The sequence below is a fragment of the Cetorhinus maximus genome, chromosome 20 (genome assembly GCF_964194155.1).
Source record: "Cetorhinus maximus chromosome 20, sCetMax3.hap1.1, whole genome shotgun sequence".
NCBI lineage: Eukaryota > Metazoa > Chordata > Chondrichthyes > Lamniformes > Cetorhinidae > Cetorhinus > Cetorhinus maximus.
Window position 1 is genome coordinate 21,416,132 of NC_135898.1, and position 21,438 is coordinate 21,437,569.

General features: G+C 45.7%; 1 protein-coding gene across 2 annotated transcripts; it reads left to right on the forward strand.

The window, feature by feature from the left end:
* Positions 1-3,771: 3,771 nt before the first annotated feature.
* Positions 3,772-19,422, forward strand: lman2la (lectin, mannose-binding 2-like a). Of its 2 annotated transcripts, XM_078565714.1 has the most exons (10): positions 3,772-3,937; positions 4,620-4,741; positions 5,826-5,943; positions 7,228-7,310; positions 9,324-9,356; positions 10,103-10,264; positions 12,218-12,332; positions 13,825-13,944; positions 16,248-18,339; positions 18,385-19,422. In XM_078565714.1, exons 1-9 carry the CDS (start codon positions 3,802-3,804, stop codon positions 16,388-16,390), a joined length of 1,032 nt encoding a protein of 343 aa, XP_078421840.1. In that variant the 5' UTR covers positions 3,772-3,801; the 3' UTR covers positions 16,391-18,339; positions 18,385-19,422. The 2 variants fall into 2 exon arrangements, with proteins under 2 accessions (XP_078421840.1, XP_078421841.1); XM_078565715.1 differs by lacking the exon at positions 9,324-9,356.
* Positions 19,423-21,438: the final 2,016 nt, after the last annotated feature.

Here is a 21,438-nt window from a genome sequence, read left to right on the forward strand (position 1 = left end):
CATTTTCCAATCCTCACCAGATACAGATGAGGTACTAGAGGATTGGAGGTCTGCAAACATTGTACCATTATTTAAAAAGGGTACGAGGGATAGGCCAGAAAATTATAGGCTGGTCAGTCTGATTTTGGTGGTGGGAAAATTATTGGAATCAATTCTGAGAGACAGGATAAACTGTCACTTAGAAAGGCTGTTTGTTGTATAAGTTAATGATTTAGACTTAAATGTGGGAGGCATGATTGGGAAATTTGCAGATGACACAAAAATTGGTCGTGTAGGTGATAGTGAAGAGGATAGCTGTTGTCTCCAGAATTATATCAATGGTTTGGTCGAGTGGGCAGAAAAGTGGCAAATGGAATTCAATCGAAAAAGCATGAGGTAATGCATTTGGGGAGGGCAAACAAAACAAGGGAATACTCAATAAATGGGAAGTTATTGAGAAGTGAGAGACCTTGGAGCGCATGTCCACAGGTCCCTGAAGGTGGCAGGACCAGTGGATAAGGTGATAAAGAAAGCATATGGAATACTTTCCTTTATTGGGAGAGGTATTGAATACAAAAGCAGGGATGTAATTCCAGAACTGTATATAACGCTGGTTAGGCCACAGCTGGAACTTTGTGTATAGTTCTGGTCACATTACAGGAAGAACATAATGGCTCTGGAGGGAGTCCAGAGGAGATTTACAAGAATGTTGCCAGGGCTGGAAAATTGCAGCTATGAGGAGAGATTGGACAGGTGAGGGTTGTTTTCCTTAGAACAGATGAGGCTAAGGGGTGACCTAATTGAGGTGTACAAAATTATGAGGGGCCTAGATAGGGTAGACAGGAAAGACTTGTTTTCCCTAACTGAGGGGTCAATTACCAAGGGGCATAGATTTAAGGTGATTGGTAGAATGATTAGAGGGGACATGAGGAAAAACATTTTCACCCAGAGGGTGGTCGGTGTCTGGAATTCACTGCCTAAGTTGGTGGTTGAGAATGAAACGCTCAACTCATTTAAAAGGGACCTGGATCTGCACCTGGTATGCTGTAATCTGCAAGGCTACGGATCAGGTGCTAGAAAGTGGAATTAAAATGAGCGGCTAGTTTCTTTTTTTCTCTCTGTTTGGCCGGCACAGACACGAAGGGCTGAATGGCCTCCTTCTGCACCGTAACTTTTCTCTGGTTCTATGAGATGCGAATGGCAGGCAAGCAGCCATCTGAATGCAAAGTAAAGGGGTTATGGGGAAAAAAACAAGAGAAAAACCTCACTAGCAATAAACACAAAACAAAACAGGGGCAGAGATTCTGACCTCAAATTGTTGAACGCAGTGTTGAGTCCAGAAGGCTGTAAAGTGCTGAATCAAAAGATGACATGCTGTTCCTCGAGCTTGCTTTCAGCTTCATTGGGACACTGGAGCTGGCCGAGGACAGAAAGGTCAGAGTGGAAGCAAGGTGGAGAATTAAAGTGACGAGCAACAGGAAGCTCGGGGTCGTGCTTGGGGAACTGACCTGAGGTGTTCTGCAAAGCGGTCACCCAGTCTGCGTTTGATCTCCCCATGTAGAGGGAGAAACACACTATGAGCAGTGAATACTACATTTAAGTAACTACAATTAAATCTTTTCCTCATTCAGTGTTTGAGGCTTTGGATGGTGAGAAGGGTGGGGGGTAAAACGGCAGGTGTTACACCTCCTGCGCTTGCACTGGTAGGTGCTGTCGGAAAGGGAGAGGATGGTGGGGCTGACCGAGGAGTGGAGCAGGGCGTCGTGGGGTAATGGTCATCTCAGAATGCTGAAAGGGGAGGGCAGGGGAAGATGTGCTTGGTGGGTGGCATCACATTGGAGGTGCCAATCATGACATGCAGCTGAGGTTGAGGCCATTCCTTACACTTGACATTTTCACATTGCAGAAAGCATTCCAACTTGAAGTGGGAGGGGAGCCCCTCGGGATCGAGGATGACTTGCTCCCACTCCGGTTCGATAGGTTCCGAGATGGCTGATAAATCCAACGTGCAATCTGCAGACTCTGCCACGTGTGGGGCAGGTGGTGTTTGAAGGGTCGGCTCGATGGGCTGTTTGGAGATTTGTTCGCTCCCTCCAATACCTCGACTTCACCTCTGCACATTTCTGACAAAGTTTCTCGACGTGTTCACTGCCTTCCTGAATGAGCTTCTCCATTTTGGACTGTCACAAGCCAGGGTCTCCTGTGAGTCAGTGGGGATGTTTAACCTCTTCGGGGATGCTTTGAGGACATCCCTGAAGCGTTTCCTCCAGGGAGTGTCGTGCAGTGACTGAATTCCAAGTAGAGCAGTTGCATCGGGAGTCTGGTGTCAGGCACACAAATGACATGTTCCCCCCCAGCGGGAGCTGGTTTTGAGTGATTATCGCCTTGATCCTTCGACAGCACCTTTCAAACCCACAAAAGCTACCACTCAGAAGGACAGGGGCAACAGACACATGGGAACACCACCACCTGGAAGTTCCCCTCCAAACCACTCATCATCCTGACTTGGAAATATATCGGCCGTTCCTTCACTGTCGCTGGGTCAAAATCCTGGAACTCCCTCCCTAACAGCACTGTGGATGTACCTACACCACATGGACTGCAGCGGTTCAAGAAGGCAGCTCGCCACCACCTTCTCAAGGGGCAACTAGGGATGGACAATAAATGCTGGCCCAGCCAGCGAAGTCCACATCCCATGAAAGAATAAAAAGAAAATGCTGGGTAAGATGGCTTGGGAGAGGAGGCTGCTACAAAGAAAAAGACAGAAAATGCTGGAAAAACTCAGCAAGTCTAACAGCATCTGTGAAGAAAAAAAAGCGTTAACATCTCGAGTCCGTATGACTCTTCTTCAGGGAGGATGCTGCTGTTGGACTGCCTTTCTTGCCACTGGATTTGGAAGAACTTGTGAGGGCACTACTGATGGCACTTCTCCTTTGCTTTGAGGTGTCTGCTGTAGGTTGGTGGAGTCTCTGAAGTATACAGGACCATGGGGAAGCACTGCTGCTCAGTAAACCATGACCTTCATCTCGGATGTGAGATCCTGGTCCTCAAATATTCTTTTCCTTGGTCAGCTGGCACATTGGAAGCAAATTTCGTCACCTACGCCTGCCTTCTGAGAGGATGTGCCCCAAACGGTCTACATTTTCCAGGAAAAACTCAGCAGCTCTGGCAGCATTGGTGGAGAAGAAAACAGTTGACGTTTCAAGTCTTCACGACCCTTCGGCAGAACTGAAGTATAGTTAGGAGAGAGGTGAAATAAACCAGCTTATATTTCACCTCTCTCCTAACTATACTTCAGTTCTGCCGAAGGGTCGTGAGGACTCGAAACGTCAACTGTTTTCTTCTCCACCGATGCTACCAGACCTGCTGAGTTTTCCCAGGTAATTCTGTTTTTGTTTTGGATTTCCAGCATCCGCAGTAGCTTTTTGTTTTTATCTACATTTTCCAGGGTCTCACGTTAATCTTAATAGCTTCGGTAGGGCGGAGTGTTTTGCTATGGGAGCTGCAGTTTCTGGCTACTGGAGAAAGTACAGTTGTCACAGGCTCCTGTTCCCACCCTGTCCCAGCTCTAAGCCATTCGCAGTAGGGACGTGCTGCGCTGGGGCAGCATTTGGATGCAAATGTATCATTGCATGGCTCGCAGCCAATCAGCCGCCCGGACGCGAAGAGCGACGTTCCAAAATGGAACATGGCCCGGGGAGCTGCAGCCGTGATTGACAGTGCGAAGAACCAATCACAGAGCGGCGACCGCAGCCCGCAGCCAATGAGGGAGAGGGATTTCCTTTGCGACGGGCTCTGCCTGCGGTTGCGGCGGGAGTAACAATGGCGCTGCGGTGGAGCTTGTGTCCTGTGCTCCTGGCTGTGATCAGCCAGCGCCTTCCCCCCAGCCAGGGTCAGGCTGACTTAGGCACAGAGGAGTATCTGAAACGCGAGCACAGCTTGATGAAACCCTACCAGGGTAAGAGCTGCCTTTTCCTTTATTTCAGTGCAAGCACTCGAATAAAGTGCAACACCACCTTCCCCACCCCCAAACACCGCACTACTCCCCAGTCGGGTGCGAGCAAAGCCCAGGGCGCAAAGTGTTGGAATTGCATGCCACAGGTTCGGTGAGACAGATTTTACTTGGACCACACTGCACGGTCCTGGTCGCCATATTATTGAAAAAAAAAGGGTTATAGAGACACTGGAGGGGATGAAAACTGAAAAGCACAAGGATGATCCCAAAGCTGTAAGGGTATACCTATCAGAAAACGATGAGCAGGCCGAGGCTGTTTCTCGCAAGTAAAATTCTGAGGGGTGAACTAATTGAGGACTTTGATAAGGTTAGACAAAGAGAGTGTTTACACTTGCAAGGAAGAGCAAAATTAGAGGCATCAACATAAATCAAATAGGGAACTCAGAAGCAGTGTCTTTATCTGGAGTGGCTAAAGGCTAGTGTAAACCATGAGGTTAATATTTTCCCACCCTGAATTGCTTCTGAGAAGGTGGTGGTGAGCTGCCTTGTTGAACCATGTGGCGTAGATACACCTGTTAGGGCAGGAGTTCCAGGATTTGACCCAGTGGCAGTGGAGGAATGACTTGCTGTTCTGTGTTCAGCTCCCTTCACTGCTAAGTTCTGTTTGTTTCTTTGTCTCTTGCAGGTGTGGGAGCCTCGGGTTCCGGCACTCACTGGGATCTTCATGGAAACACAATGGTGACCTCTCATTTTATACGACTCACACCTGATCTTCAGAGCAAACAGGGAGCGATCTGGAATCGTGTAGTAAGAGTTGATTTCTCATTTTTGATTTTTAAAAAAATCTCGTGATAAGCATGTTAGCATGAGGAATGAAGTGCTTTCTGCACCAGGGTCAGCACCAACAGGGCAGTTACAACATGGAATAAAAACAGAAAATGCTAGAAAACTCAACAGGTCTGGCAGCATGTGTGGAGAGGGAAACAGTTAAAATGTTTTGAGTCCAATGTGACTCGTCTTCGGAACTGGACTGAGGTACAAATGAGATGTATTTATGCTGTTGCAAAGGGAGGGAGAAAGGGGCAGGTGGAGCAAAACAGAAGGTCAGGGATAGGATAGAGGCAGGAAACATGAAATAACAGATGTCATGGAACACAAGACAAAGGGAGTGGTTGTGACAGTATCAACGTCTGAAGCTTTGGTCCAGAGTAGGGGTTAATGGCAGAATCAAGGCCAGCGCTGCCTGAAAACAAAATAGCAGAATGTCTTAATAGCAGAAAAAGGCCAGTGCTGTCTAGGAACAAAAGTATGAGAACAAGATACAGACTGCCATTTGGGTTGGGGAGGAATTAAAATGGAGGACAGAGTTCAGAAGTTGTTGAACTCAATGTTGAGTCCAGAGGGCTGTAGAGTGCCTAATCAGAAGATGAAGTGCTGTTCCTCCAGTTTGTGTTGGGCTTCACTGGAACATTGCAGTAAGCCTGTTACAACATGAGTTAGATACAGTGTGAAGCTCACTCTACACTGTCCCCATTCAAACACTCCCAGGATGGTACAGCACGGGGTTCGATACAGAGTAAAGCTCCCTCTACACTGTCCCCATCAAGCATTCCCAGGGCAGGTACAGCATGGGGTTAGATACAGAGTAAAGCTCCCTCTATACTTTGCCCATCAAACACTCCCAGGACAGGTACAGCACGGGGTTAGATACAGAGTAAAGCTCCCTCTACACTGTCCTATCAAACAGCCCCAGGCACAGACAAAGGAATGAGATTGGAAATTATATCTGTAGGCTTTCCACATGAGCCTTTTGGCGATGTATTTTACTTGTGCTGAGGTTCACTGCTTAATATCCCCAGAGATTGCCCATGCTGCCTCTGTGTGTCTACAGGCCTGTTTAATGCGAGACTGGGAGGTGCAGGTCCACTTCAAAATTCACGGCCAAGGGAAGAAAAATCTGAATGGTGACGGATTTGCAATCTGGTATACCAAAGATCGTATGCAACCAGGTACAATACATGGTCTGTGTGGGCAGATAACATTGCTTTGAATGCAAATCCTGGATTAGTGTTTATCAGCTGCAAACTAATGACAGGATGAAAAAGATAGCATTAGATCTCCCCCCTCCGATAGCTTGATGCAAAAGCAAAATAGTGTGGCTGCTGAAAATCTGAAATGGAAACAAAGTGCTAGAAATACTCAGCAGCTCAAGCAGAATCTGTGGAGAGACAAACAGAGTTAACATTTCAGGTCGATGACCTTTCATCAGAACTGGAATAAGTTGGAGATGGAAGAGGCTTCAAGCAAATGTTATGCCAGTATGTATCAAGGGCTGCTCCAAACTCTGTTCCCTAGCTGCCAACTCCATTCCTCTCCCTGGCAACTGTCCGAGGCTGAACCAGTCTGTCTGGAACCTTAGTGTCACATTTGATGAGATGAGCTGCCAACCTAACGTTGTGCCATCACTATTTCCACCTCTGTAACATTGCCTGACTTCACCCCCCAACTCAGCTCATCTACTGAAGCCCTCATTCCTGACTTCGTTACCTCGAGACTCGATGATTCCAACACACTCCTGACTGGCCTCCCACATTCTACCCTCCATAAACTTGGGGTCATCCAAAACTCTGCTGCCCATGTCTTAACTCGCACCAAATCCTGTTCCCTTATCACCCTCTGCTCGCTGACCTACACTGGCTCTCGGCCAAGCAACATGAAAACAAGGATGAGAATTTTAAAATCAAGATGTTGCTTGGCCGGGAGCCTCCAGGGCCTCTCCCCTCCCTATCCCTGTAATCTCCTCCAGCCCCCACAACCCTCTGAGATCTCTGCACTTCTCTAATTCTGACCTCTTGAGCATCCCTGATTTAATCTCTCCACTATTGGTGGCTGTGCCTTCAGCTGCCTGGGCCCCAACCTTTAGAATCCCCTCCCTGCACCTCTCCCACTCTCTACCTCACTTTCCTTCTTTAGAACGCTCCTTAAAACTTCCTTAAAACCTACCTCTTTGATCAAGCTTTTGGTCATCCGACCTAATATCTCCTTATGTGGCTCGGTGTCACATTTTGTTTTATAATGTTCCTGTGAGGCACCTTGGAATGTTTTATTGTGTTAAAAGCAGGATATAAATATAAGTTGTTGTTAAGTATCTACTTGGGCTAGTTACCTTGTGTGAACTGTCTTCCAATGTCGATCAGTGCTGTCGGAAGATGGGGAAAACATTGAATGGAGAGGGGGATGGCATCAGATAGGAGGTCTTGTTTTGCTGTTTTCTGAAGATTTTCCCTCTTTAGGTACGGTGTTTGGAAGCAAGGATCTGTTTTCTGGACTAGGAATATTCATGGATACGTATCCAAATGAGGAGAAACAGCAGGAGGTGAGTTCTGGGGCTACAGATGACATTCCAAAGACTTATCGTCCTTATAAATGCATCAGCTCCATTATGTTAAGTGTCTTTTATCAATGATATTTATTGAAGCAAGAATTAGTGTTGTGAAATAACTATAAAATCTGGATTTATTTAAAGTATGTTTTACCATTTTAATATTAATATTTTACCATTTTAATGACTGCCTTAACAAAGATCAGAGCCAGCGGTTGGCAGTATTATTCCTTTTGGTTGACGAGTTATGTCATGGATTTTGGAATCCACAAGTCACATGCTCACTCACCCGCACATCTTCTCACTCTCACACCCACGATCAGTTTCGGAATAATTTCTTTCTCAATTGTGTTAATGCAGTTGAGAGAGTAACATTTCCCTGCACTGAGTGAAGGGTTGCAGGTAGGACTAAGAGTTTTTATACAGCTGAGTTTTCTGAACTTCATATTGAAGTGCAGGACTGAACGAAGCTGATACAGCCACAAACCTCCAGAGCAACCTCAACAGGGCCCTTCGAGGTACCAAAAATTCTGGGTTTTAAAAAGCCCAAGGGGAAAAACTATTTACATCACACCTCATCGAATCTCGTAATTTTTACAAAGCACCTGGATGGGGGCACCTCTAGCAGTGCAGCACTCTCAGTCACTGGAGATTCTGTGCTCCCAGTCCAGTGGTGGCCTTGAATCCACACTCTTTGGCCGCAGTGCTTAACTGGATTCAAGCTGACCCTAGATTGTAGGAAGGAGGAGGAAGGGATTTTTGCAAGCTTGAGAACAGGAATGGGGGACATGTGAAGAGTGGTAGATGGCGAATCTTCATTTCAAATACAGTGAGGGAGCATCATTGAAATTGTGGACATGTAGGAGATGGGAGAAGCCTTAATGGAGGATAAAAATGGAGCAAAATAGAGAGAGAGATACATGTGAAGGAAATTCTCCTACTTACAGAGAGGGTTAACCACCCCTAAATAATGGATTATGAAGCTGATATACCATGTAGTCGTAACTTCTGTGGTGTCTAATGATCAAGAAAGTTAGATCTCTGCTTCCAAAGGAAAAACTTTTCTTTTCGTTTCTTTTTTCATTGTTTATAACCAAATGCTAATCGTTGGAAAAATCTCATGCAGAGGCTCTCTTCATACCTGTCGCTGGCAGTGGGATTGGACGAGCATGCATCAACGGATGAATGAAATTGTACATCGAGTTTTACAGTGTCTGCTGTGCAGTATATTTCTCATATCGTGGATATGGGTTTAGTAAGGGGACAGTTTCATGGATGACAGCCATATTCAGGCCCAATAAAACTCATGTCCATCCTTCTCATAAGAACCATGTTGGTTGATTACACAGAGCAGTTTGCAATTCACTTGGAATAAATTTTCTGGAATTCACTTTCCCATTCCCCAAAGCGTTCACAAACCTCTATAAGGTCATGTTTCAAACACCTCCATTCCCGACAGCAAAATCCAACTCCTTTCTGATAACTGAGCCCTCCAACTAGGGGATGAGCTTCATGGCTTTTGTCTGCTCTGCCTCTAGTGTGTTTTTGGCCAGAACTAGACATGGTGCTCAAGGTGGGGACTGACCAGAACTGGACACTGCTTTCACGGTGCGGACTGACCAGAAATATAAGGTTGTACCAAAGGAAATGTACCCCAATCGGATTTTACATCTTCAATAGGTGTGGCAAAATTGGAAATGAACCCATTGGAATAAAATGCAAAAGGTGTCTCCATGCAGAAGTCATTTACTGTTTAAATGTATTCCCAGCATCCTGATCCATTATCGCTTATGTAATCCGTTACGGAGTAGCCTTAGGTTAATGTAAGAGGTAGTGCAGCTTCTGAGCTGCGAAATATCCAAAGTGTTTATTCAGTGTTGTTAGCACACGGTCAGTCTCAGCACCTGGAAATGCATGCCACTTGGATGATTGAAAGCAATGATGAGTTATTGAAATACCTGTTTTATCTCGTTGCTACTGTTTGGCATTGTTTCCGGGGATGTGCAGACTAAGAAGAGGAGATACTCATCTTCTAACCAGGTAGTCTTGTATTCCGATCTCCATGCTTCATGGCATGTCCTGCTTTCTTCCTTTCCTGTTTGTGTTTATCATTCTGCAATATTTAGCATTCATTTTCTTTTTCATCGTTCTCGTGCGAGGAAACCGATTAGTTTGCAGTGTCTAGACTTTGTGTTTTGTTTTGTGGTGTGATGTCCTCTTGTCATCCACTATCTTTGGAGGACTCTTCAACCCCACTACTGAGGAGTCCCAGCTTCTGTGGAAGGTGTCCATTCGAATTTTACAAAGTCAAAGGATTGCTTTGATGAAGAGGCAGATTGCTCAGTGGTCCAGAGGGGTACTGGGGTTGGTGGCGGGTGGGGGAGAGGGAGCGAGGGAAAGAGTTTGAAAGCTGAGGGTCAAGCCATTGGCATGTTACATGGCCTTTCTTGTCCCTGTCTCCGTACTCGGTTCTGAACCAGAGCACTTGCCCAGTGGGTTCCTAGAGGACGCACCTCCTTGATGTGGTCTACCAGAACCTTGGGTTCAAATTGTTGGTTATGGCTGAGTTACAGGCCACAGCAGCTGAATAGCCTAAGCATCTAGATTAAATGTGCTGTAACCATGCTGTAATTCTGTAATCAGGGCTTGTGCATCAAAACAGTTACCTCTCCTTTCTGTAAGATTGGAAATCAGTGGGCTGGGATTTGCTCTTGGGCTTGAGTTTGAAGGATGTTGGTGAGCACACTGAACTCTTGTATTCACTTACTTTTTTTTTTGCCTTGCAGCGAATTTTCCCGTACATCTCAGCGATGGTGAACAACGGGAGCCTTTCATACGATCATTCTCGAGACGGGCGGCCCACAGCCATTGGAGGGTGCACCGCCCTTGTGCGGAACCTCAACCACGACACTTTTGTGGTGATCCGGTACCTGAAACGGAGGCTCACAGTGAGTGTTTGCGACGAACAAATCTCTCGGGTCGAACGAAGTACGTGCGTTTCCGACTTGTGTGTTCCCCCCCCGCCGTCGGGCTGCAGATTCTGCTGGTGCCAGCTGTGGCATGTACCTCATTCAAGTGACCATTCTTCAGGTGGGCACCTGGATGCTGGCGTCACTGTGAAGCCCTCCCTCACCCTGTCCTTGCCAAATGACCGATGGAAAATCTTCGAATTGCTATAAAAAGAGACATGCTGTTGAAAGTTTTCGTCTTGCACTCATCGGGACAGATGCAAGAATGCCAAATTTCAAAGGGAGCAACAATTTATACTGCCTGAGAAAAGGGTGGTGATTGGTTGGCAAGTTGACTCTGGTTGAGGTGTTGCCATGGAGAATGAAACAAGGAGCTATTGTCTAACCACGCTTTTGTTTGATTCAACAAAGGTGCAATGCCTGGACATGTTCCCTTTTCCTGCAGAGAACAGGTCCCTGTATATGTAGCTTCCAGCTCTCTGCACCACCCGAGGTGTCGCCTTTCGAGTGAGACGTTCAGCTGAGGCCCTCTGCGCCCTCTCGGGTGGATGTGAAAGAACCCATGGCAAATTTTCAAAGAAAAGAAAGGGGAGTTGCCCCTGGTATCCTGGCCAATGTTCTGATTCATTTAAGGGGAAGCTAGAGAAACATATGAGGGAGAAAGGAATAGAAGGATATTCTGAAAGGGATGCATGAAGAAGGAAGGGAGGAAGCTTTGTGTGGAATGATAAATGCTGGCATGGACCAGTTGTGCCAAAAGACCTGTTTCCGTACTGTAAATTCTGTGTAATACAGAGACCTGCTACGTAAATTACATTCAAACTGACTGGTCCATCGCTTTTGGGACAGGTTGTCCTTCATGCTCACTCAGTCTTTTGCAAAAAAGAATCTGTGCTTGTGATACAACGAGATTTACAGTCTTTTAAACTTTGTAATAGTGAGTAAGTATATACATAAATAAGAATAATAAATATATAAATAGGGAGATCTTGCTACAGGTGTACAGGGCATTGGTGAGACCACACCTAGAGTACTGTGTACAGTTTTGGCCTCCTCACTTAAGCAGGGACATACTTGCATTGGAAGCAGTTCGGAGAATGTTCACTTGGCTGATTCCTGGGATGAAGAGGTTGCTTTATGAGGAAAGGTTGGGTCTATACGCATTGGAGTTTAGCAGAATGAGAGGTGATCTTATTGAAACATATCAGCTTCTGAAGGGGCTTGACAGGGTTGATGCTGAAAGGATGGTCCCCCTTGGCGGGGGTGGGGCGGGAATCTAGGACTGGGGGCTCAGTTTCAAAATTAGGAGGCTCCCATTTAAGATGAAGATGAGGAGGAATTTCTTCTCTCAGAGGGTTGTTAGCCTATGGAATTCTCTCCCCCAGAGAGCAGTGGAGATTGGGTCATTGAATATATTAAAGGCTGCATTCGATAGATTTTTGATTGACAAGGGAGTCAAGAGTTATGGGGGACAGACAGGAAAGTGGAGTTAAGGCCACAATCACATTAGCCATGATCTTGTTGATTGGCAGAGCAAGCTCAAGGGGCTGAATGGCCTACTCCAGCTCCTCTATTTCTCATGTTCTTATGACCATCTGGACCGTGGCTGCAAAAGAGACCACCCTCTCCTTTGCAAAATATTGTTTACTTTACCTCCCAGCACTTCACTTACTGGGCTGTTATTTTATTGGTTAGCTGTGCTCTGTCCTTGAGTTGGGCCAAATGCATCTCCATTTGTTATGGTGTCCTGCAGTTCAGATACTGGGGGTGTGTAACTTAACCAACTATTAACGTTCCTGGAACATATCACTCGGGATGGTTTTGTATAAGACCTCCCTGTCATGAAGAGGGCTTTATTGGTCAGCTTGTTGACAATGGCAAGAGCAGAAAGGAAACTTTTTAAGAGGGTTGATGACTGTTTGCCCTTTTCAGGTAATGATCAACATTGAAGGCAAGAATGAATGGAAAGACTGCATTGATATTCCGGGTGTCAAACTGCCTTTGGGTTATTACTTTGGTGTCTCTTCAGCCACTGGCGATCTGACAGGTATGTTACCTTTAACCCTTTCTTATACCTCAGCATTGTGCTGGGTTGCCAGAAAAGTGTTTGAGAAAAGGGAGGAAAAGAAGAACCTACATTTATATAGCGCCTTTCACGGTTGCAAGATGTCCCAAAGCGCTTTAAGGCCAGTCAAATACTTTTGAAGTTGCAATGTAGCAAGTGCAGTCGCCAATTTCTGCACAGTAAGCTCCCACACTCAGCAATGTGATGATCAGATCATCCGTCTATTTGTGATGTTGGTGGAAGAATGAATATTGGGCAGGACACCAGGGAGAACTCACCTGCACTTCTTCGAAACAACGCTGTGGGATCTTGTATGTCCATCTGAGGGAGTAAACGGGGCTTCGGTTTAATGTCACTTCCGAAAGCACCTCCAACAGTGCAGCACCCCCTCAGTACCACACCGGAGTGTCAGACTGGAGTGGGACTTCAACCTGCAACCTCCTGACTCAGAGGCGAGAGTGCTACCTACTGAGACACAGCTAACTCATTTGGGAGATGGGTTGATGGTAGGGTCGTTATCCGTGAAGGATGAGATCCAATGGGCTGAAGGGCCATTGGATCTCATGCTATCTTGTGGGCCTCGAAGTGGGCAGAGAGGTGACTTGGCTGTTAGGTGGTGTCAGTCAGGGCTATCAGGCTGTTAGGAATAGCCTCAGAGCAGCAAAGGGATGCATGAATCAGGATTTCCACACCTGTTGGAAAGTGCAAACTAGGTGTTTCCTCCAGCATCAAATGGCCTGGATGAAATATAAACCCTGTGGCTACAAAAGCAGGTCAGAGGCTGGGAATCCTGTGATGAGTAACTCGCCTCCTGACTCACCAGAGCCTGTCCACCATCTACAAGGCACAAATCAGGAGTGTGATGGAATACTCTCCACTTGCCTGGATGAGCGCAGCTGAAGAAGCTCGACACCACCCAGGACAAAACAGCTCACTTGATTGGCACCCTATTCACCATCTTAACCGTTCACCCTCTCCACCACCAACACACAGTGGCAGCAGTGTGTACCATCTACAAGATGCGGTGCAGCAACTCAGCAAGGCTCCTTCCACAGCACCGTTCAAATCCATGACCTTTACCATTGAGAAGGACAAGGGCAGCAGACGCATGGGAGTTCCCCTCCAAGCCACTCACCATCCTGATTTGGAAATATATCACCGTTCCTTCACTGTCACTGGGTCAAAATCCTGGAACTCCCTCCCTAACAGCACTGTGGGTGTACCTACACCGCATGGACTGCAGCGGTTCAAGAAGGCAGCTCACCATCACCTTCTTGAGGGCAATTAGGGATGGGCAATAAATGCTGGCCTAGCCAGTGACACCCACATCCCAAATTGAAGAGAGAAAAAAATTGCTGGGTCTCTTGCCTTCTCTTGCTTAGGTATTTGAACTTTTCTCAGATTAAGTATACTTTCAAAGGGAGCGATAGCTGATGGGGAGCTTTTTAATTCTTCTTTGTCTCCTTCCCTGCAGATAATCACGACATTACATCAGTAAAGGTCTACCAGCTGACGGTGGAAAGAACACCCGAGGAGGAAGTAGATGATGAGGAAGTGCTGGTTCCAAGTGTAGCTAACCTTAGCCTACAAGACGGTAGGAAAAATCATCCTGTTGTTTTGCAAGTCACTATTGAATCTGATTCCACTGCCCTTTCAGGCAGCACATTCCAGATCATGACTTGCTGTGTAAAAATACTTCCCGTCTCCCATCTGTTCTTTCGCCAGTTATCTTACAACGAGATTTCGAGTAGGAAACGCTGGAAATACTCAGCAGCTCTGGCAGCAGATTGTGTGGAGAGAGGAGCCGAGTTAACGTTTCAGCTCTGTGACCTTTTCATTTGATCAGAGAGTACATTTTATACTGGACTCTGCTGGGAGTTCTCCAAATTCTGTTCCCTCATCTCGCCGAGAATCATTTTAATCTCAGATAGTGGACCAGAGTTAAATCAAAGTCCCAGCTTGTGTCACTTTCTGGACAGCAATGTCTGAGCACAAATCTCCACTTAACAGCCTTCCAAGCCATTTGAGGTTTGGGCCAGTTCTGTATATGGATTGGAGATGTTGGGACTATTTTCCTTGGGGAAGAGAAGGTTGAGAGGAGATTTGATGGCGGTGTTCAAAGTCATGAGGAGAAAAGATATTCCCATTGGTGGAAGGATCGAGAATGAGAGAGTACATTTAAAGTGATTGGCAAAAGCAGCAATGGAAACACGAGGAAAAACTTACCCAGACAGCGAGTGGTTAGGATCTGGAGTGCACTGCCTGAGATTGTGGTGAAGGGAAGTTCAGTTGAGGCATTCATGAGGGAATTGAATTATCAGAAAAGGGAGAATGTGCAGAGCTACATGGATAAGGCAGGAGAGTGGTAAATTGTGCCTTTGGATAGCCAGCGCAGACATGAATGGCTGCCTCCTGTGCTGTAACATAAAGCAGCCAAGGTCTGTCTAGTTCACCTTCTACCATACTGGTCATCTTATTATACACCAGACAGTGAATGTGGTATAGAAGGAGGTTATCTGGCCCATCGAGTCCATGCTGGCTCTCTGGAGAGCAGTCCGGTCAGTCCCATTCCCTCGCTTTAGCCCTGCAAGTTTATTTCTCTCACGTGTCCATCCAATTCCCTTTTGAAATCATTCCATGTCGCTGCCTCCACCACCCTCGCAGGCAGCAAGTTCCAGCTCATTCCCAGTGTTGGAGTGAGGAGGAACCACCAAGGAGACTTGTGACACCAGCTGCTTTCAAACTGTACGCTGGTATGAAGCCCAAACAGAGCGAGGCTAACTCTACGGCGGTGATCAGCTCTTGTCTAAAATTGATTCCGATCTGAAGAACACTACACATTAACTTGGACAGGAATTGCAGAATGTCGACATTATACAAGGTCGTTTACCTGTAGCAGACCTGAAGCAGTCATGGTTACAAAGGAAATAAACTTGGTCTTTATTTCCGACAGGTTTAGCTTGTGCCGTGAAATAAGATCACGGCTTAGAAACGAGCAGTGATCTTGGGAGGAGATAGGGAAGTGGGGCAGGCAATTCTTCACTTTTTAGCGGGAGTCACTTAATTGCATCGTGGTCACTGGTCGCAATGCGGAAATGGGGAATCTGTAGCTGAATTCACTACAGAAGTAGTTTCCCCTTGGTGACCTTTGCCATTGTCGTGCCCTTGCCCCCTTGACAGGGCCTGTGTAACTGAAATGCTCTCAGCCGTGCTATCACTCAGGTTCGTAAGAGATAGAATCGCTGTCTTTAGATGAATATAAATACACCTGTGATGCAGGAACAGATTTAATATGTGGGCCAATGCAGAGGCGGGGGGGGGGGCCTTAACACATGTTGGGATTGGCTGGGTAAATGTGCCCCATCATTTTGTTATGAGGAATGGAAAAGTAGGAACAAGGATTGATTTTAAGCAGGAAGATTAACACCCCAGTCAATGAAAAATTTATTTTTTGCCAATCCCTTCAACGACAACTTGTGTTTACATAGTGCCCTTAATATGGTAAATGGTACTGAGCCACATAAAGGAAATATTACTGCAGGCCCGAGGTACATTTAAAAGAGGAGAGAGAGAGGCGGAGAAGTTTAAGGAGGGAATTCCAGGGCGTTGTGTCCAGCCAGCTGAAAACATAGCTGCCATTGATGGAGCCATGGGGATGGATAAGCGGCTGGAATTAGAAAAGCGCAGAGGTCTCGGGCTGGAGGAGGTTCGAGAGAGAGGGAGGGAGGGAGGAAGAGTGGAGCCATTGAGGGATTTGAACACGACTATGAGCTTTGTAAAAAAAAAATTGAGGCATTGGGTGGGTATGGATTTGATGTCCAACTGCTCTTCCCATGTGAATCCGTCACTGGTTTCACAGTTGCTATTTATTTATTTTGGCTTTTTCTTTTTAAGTAGATGATCTGGATTACGAGCCGATGAGTGGTTTGACATTATTCTTCATCGTTTTCTTCTCGCTCATGGGCCTGATGGTGCTGGCTGTGATTGGGATCATCGTCTTCCAGAAGTGGCAAGAGCAGAGCCGCAAACGCTTTTACTGAGGCCCGGCCAACGAGGAAGCACTTCAGACTCGAAAGCCCACAATTGGTGAGGGCAGGGTGGGGGTGGGGGAACGGGCACAGCACAGGTTTATTTTCCTCTTCTCACCTCGCTGATGGGATCATCAGCACTGTGGTTCTTCAATCTTATTTCCAACCATACCGCTACTGAGGATGAAAAATTGTATCTCGCTTATTGGAATTCGTTTCCTTCTAACTCTGAGCTCATGGGGCTGACTTGCAGTCAATGCTAGAGAGAAAAAAAACCTCATCTGAAGGGATTTAACAGGGGGGAAAAGACCCAACAGTGGTGAAAGTTTTATCATCATTTCTGTTTTCGTTCCTCTTTCCAAACACATTTGATTTAGCTATGCCTGAAGTGTGCAGCAGGGTGGGGGTGTTGTGACAACTCTGCACATCCAGCACAGTCTCACTCCCTAACAGTCCCAACAATCTCGCAGTATTCCTGAAGACAAAGACGATGGCTGTTGCAGAGTTAGAATATGCTTCGAAAACAGATTTTTCCAGTTAATGAACGGGACCGCTGCCAGCTGTCACAAGTCACTCGAGGAAAAATAATCAACGTGAGGAAGAAAACCATCTTGTGACTGTTTCCCTCCCACCCCCACTTTTTTTTATATAACATAAACATGAAGAATTGGAAGTGTGGAATCGATGTTGCCGTTCTCTGGAGCGTGTGTCTTGTCCTTTTCAGCTGTATTTGTTGTTTAGGACGGACGTTTATACTTTTGTGTTCATGAGTAGCTGATTTTTGTCTTTTTTAAAAAAAAGGAAGGCACAGAGGGATTTGGGGAATGGTGATGACTTATTTCTGAAAGAGAGCTGTAAAAGGCCTTACTTCACTTCCTCTTTTGAAGAGCACTGGAATTGATGTCCCCTAGTCTGCACCCGAAACTGCAATCATTTGGAACTGCTGTGGGATTCCTGCTTTTTGCTTTGAGTGGTTGTCTCTCCTGAACTTTACTCTCGCTTGCAAGGGCAAGGCTGCTGTCTTGATGTGTGTGCGCGCGTGTGCTGGGATTGTGTATTTAGTTCATGCCGAGCAGTATGGACGTTCTCACCCTCACAAGGTTGGGCCTCTTTTTATGCTGCTGGGTTTAGCAACTTGAATTTATCTATTATTAGCCCAGCAGTGGGTGATTGCCACTTGTGATGCTGCTGAGAACTGGGCAGACGGGACCAGTCAGGTTTTGCCAGGCTGCACTGGTGTATTGAGTATGTGTTTGTGCTGGGGAGGGGCGAGGTGAAGGGGGTTAAGAAATGGCTCCACACCCCATTGTGAAATGGCTACTGATCTTAATAAAATGTGAAACCATGAGGAGAAGGGGCTGAAAGAGAATAATAACACAAAACGTAAACTGAAACACCGAGTTGCTCAGCATATCTCGCTCTCATTTTGCCTGCCCTTTGGTTTTTGCAGGCCATACACCCCTCCACTGCCCCGTGATTTAGACAAACTGCTATTTGAAACTGTATTTCATGTCTTCTCGTTACATGGTTATTTCACACCCTGTGCGCGATCCTCAAGGAGGACACTAGTCCAATGAACATGCCAGAATGGAGTGAAACGGTCAAATGGGCATTACTTATGGCACAGTATGGAAGTGTGGCTGTGAAATGGAGTGTCTGTTCAAGGATGAATGAGTGGAGGGCAGGACAACAAACTTGGGATCTTGACAACAACAAAAAAGGATTCATTCTGCACCACTCTATGCAGTGTTCCGTCACTCCACCACAGATAGAAAAACAAATGCAGTTTTCAAAGAACCCCACCCTACAATAGTCAAGTGATCCCTCCCTCAACAACCATTGACATTCAAAGCTGATGGTGTTGCATTTCACACATCCTAAAAATAAGAATTTGCATTTACATAGCACCTCTCACAACCTCACGGCGTCCCAAAGCGCTTTACAGGCAATTAAGTACTCAAGTGTAGTCACTTGAAATGCAGGTGTGGCAGCCAATTTGTGCACAGTAAACTCCCACAAACAGCAATGTGATAATGACCAGATAACGTGGCTTTTTTTATAAGGTGTTGGCCAAGGCATTGTATGAATGCAGCCTCCATACCTCGGGGACAGGCAGAATTGTGCACGAGGGTGAATATTTTATCCCATGGGGTGGCTCTGGAAGCTCAGACACTCTGCCCCCACCAGGAAGCCACTCTAATTTTTAAGGTGCAAGTCTCCAGCTCAAGCCACCAATGAGCAACAGAAAATGCTCACATGCACTCACCACGGTGTGTCCCGGTGGAGGGAGAATGGAGCTGGCTAGTATTGGTGTAAATTACATGTAGGGACAGGGCAGTCACTGAGGTTGGCAGCCGCATGAGATGACAAATTTAAATTGTTAAGCCACATTTAAAGTGGTTTTCCTTAAGTTAACCCAGTGATGTCACCGGGCAGAGGGGAGGGTGGGTAAGGATCGGTTTGTAGAATTTAAAGATAGGTTTGCTGGGTTCAAAATAAAGGCAAGTGAGCAAGGGGAGTTGTGATTTGCTTACAGCCAGTGTAAGATCCCTGCAAGACCCATGACAAAGCAGCTCGAGTTACCACTTGCTACAGGTTGCAGAAACAAGGGTGTGACATTAATCCCATTTACAGTGTCTTTCTCATTTGCTGAGTATAAGGTTTCAAATTTTCGACTGACCAGCCTGTAGAACATTTCTGTCGCCACACTGCCTCCACAACAAGTTGGGAAAAATTGGAAGTGTGAAGGTTTCCCTCCATTTTAGTGGTAATGTCAGTCAAAGCACCATTGACTTAAACTGCACTGGAATTGAAGATGATGCAAATGTCAGCACTAAAGTGTTTTTAACTACTGTTTTTGTTTAGTCTTTGGATTGAAAAGTATTTTTATCAAATGAAGTGGGCAGATGTGAGCGGTGCTACCTGTCTAAACACACTGCACTGATCCGACTTAAACGGTGTACACACCTGATTGGGACAGATTTGCACAACAACTGACTGACTTTGTGATTTCTTTTTAAGCTTGTTCAGAATCATCCTTTTTTTTAGAAATAAAAACAGACAAATGACGAATCTAAACAGGCTGGAATATCAATGACTGACTGCTCTCATTATCCAACCTGTGTTACCAGACTACTGTTTCTTCATGCTACTGTTTAAATATTAAATAAAATCCATGAAAATTTATAGGAAAGCTAAGCCTGGTTTTATCTGCTCGTTAGCTGTTTAGAGTAAGTTTGTAGTAACTAAGATAAGGGTGGTTGCTGCTGGGAATAAAAATCATCATTTGAAGTACTCAGGCTTCACATCAAACACTCCCAGGACAGGTACAGCACGGGGTTAGATACAGAGTAAAACTCTCTCTACACCGTCCCCACCAAACACTCCCAGGGCAGGTACAGTATGGGGCTAGATACAGAGTAAAGCTCCCTCTGCACTGTCCCCATCAAACACCCCCAGGACAGGTACAGCACGGGGTTAGACAGAGTAAAGCTCCGTCTACACTGTCCCCATCCAGCACTCCCAGGGCAGGTACATGAGAAGTGAGAGCAGAACTAGGCCATTCAGCCCCTCAAGCCTGCTGCACCATACAATAAGATTATAACTGATGATCTATCTCAGTTACTCCTTCCCACACACCCTCTCGATTCCCTTAGTATACAAGAATCTATCAACCTCTAAGTATTAACTTGAAAGGTTCACAAGCCAAATTTCTCTTCATCTTAACTCCTAACTCCCCTTATTCTGAAACTGTGACCCTGTGTTCTAGATTCCCCAGCCAGAGGGAAGATCCTCACAGAATCTACCCTGTCAAGTCCCTGAAAAATGTGATATGTTTCAATGAACTCGCCTCTCTTCTAAACTCCAGAGACCATGGGCCTAGTCTACCAATCGCTCCTCATAGGACAATCCCCTCATACCAGGACTCAATCTAATGGAACTTTTGCTGCACTCCCTCTGTGGCAAGTATATCCTTCCTCAGGTAAGGAGACCAACACTACACAGTGTTCCAGCTGTGGTCTCAAGGCCCTATACAATTGTAGTAAAACCTCTTCACTCATACTCAAATCCCTTTGCACTGAAGGCACTGATAGCATTTTCTTTCTCAACTGCTTACTGTGCCTACATGTTAACTTTCTGTAATTCGTTGTCAGGAACACTCATTCTTCTGAACGTCGGCATTTCCCAGTTTCTGAGCACTTGTCTATTTTTCCTACCAAAGTGGATTTCCCCATATTAGATTCTCCATTATCAGAGGCTCCGCCTGCCACCTTGTCCATTTACATAACCTGCCTAAATCTATTTTCAGCCTGTGTCCTCCCCACAGCGTACCTTCCCATCTAACTTTATATTGTCAGAAAACGTGGATGTGTAACACTCAATCCACTAATCTAAGTCATTGTAAATCATTGAGGCCCCAGCACTGATCTTTGTGGTACCCAGCTGGTTAGAGCTACCAGCCTGAACATGACCTATTTTATTCTCATTGTTTTTTTTGTCTGTGTTTAACCAATTCCCAATCCATGCTAGTATGTTCTCCCTAATTTTATCTAACAGCCTCGGGTGGCATCTTATTGAATGCGTTTTGAAAATCCAAATACACCACATCGACTGGTTCCCCTTTATCCGCCTAATAAATTGCATCCTCAAAAAACTCAGATTTGTCAAACCCAATTTCCCCCTCAAATCTGCTTTGACACTGCCCTATCATGTTTTTTTAGCCTGAAGATTAGATTCTAGCATTTTTCCTACAAATGCTGTCAGACTAACTCATCTATAGTTCCCCCTTCTTCTCTCTCCTTTCTTGAATAGACTTGCTACCTTCCAAATCCAGAGACTATTCATGAATCTAAGGAATTCTGGAAGATCAAAACCAATATGTTACTATCTCTGTAGCCAGCTCTGTTAAAACCCTAGAACATAACCATCAAGTCCAGAGGATTTGTTGCCTTTTAATCCCATTATTTTCTTTACTGATAAAATCTTATATTTCTCATTTGCACTTGGGTTCCCCATTACTTATGGAATTGTTTTTGTGTCTTTTGCTGTGAAGACAGATG

Coding starts and splice junctions, on each gene's coding strand:
- lman2la (XM_078565714.1), top strand. CDS start 3,802: ATGGCGCTGCGGTGGAGCTTGTGTCCTGTGCTCCTGGCTGTGATCAGC. Junction 4,742..5,825: donor GAGCGATCTGGAATCGTGTA/GTAAGAGTTGAT, acceptor GTGTGTCTACAG/GCCTGTTTAATGCGAGACTG. Junction 5,944..7,227: donor CAAAGATCGTATGCAACCAG/GTACAATACATG, acceptor TTCCCTCTTTAG/GTACGGTGTTTGGAAGCAAG.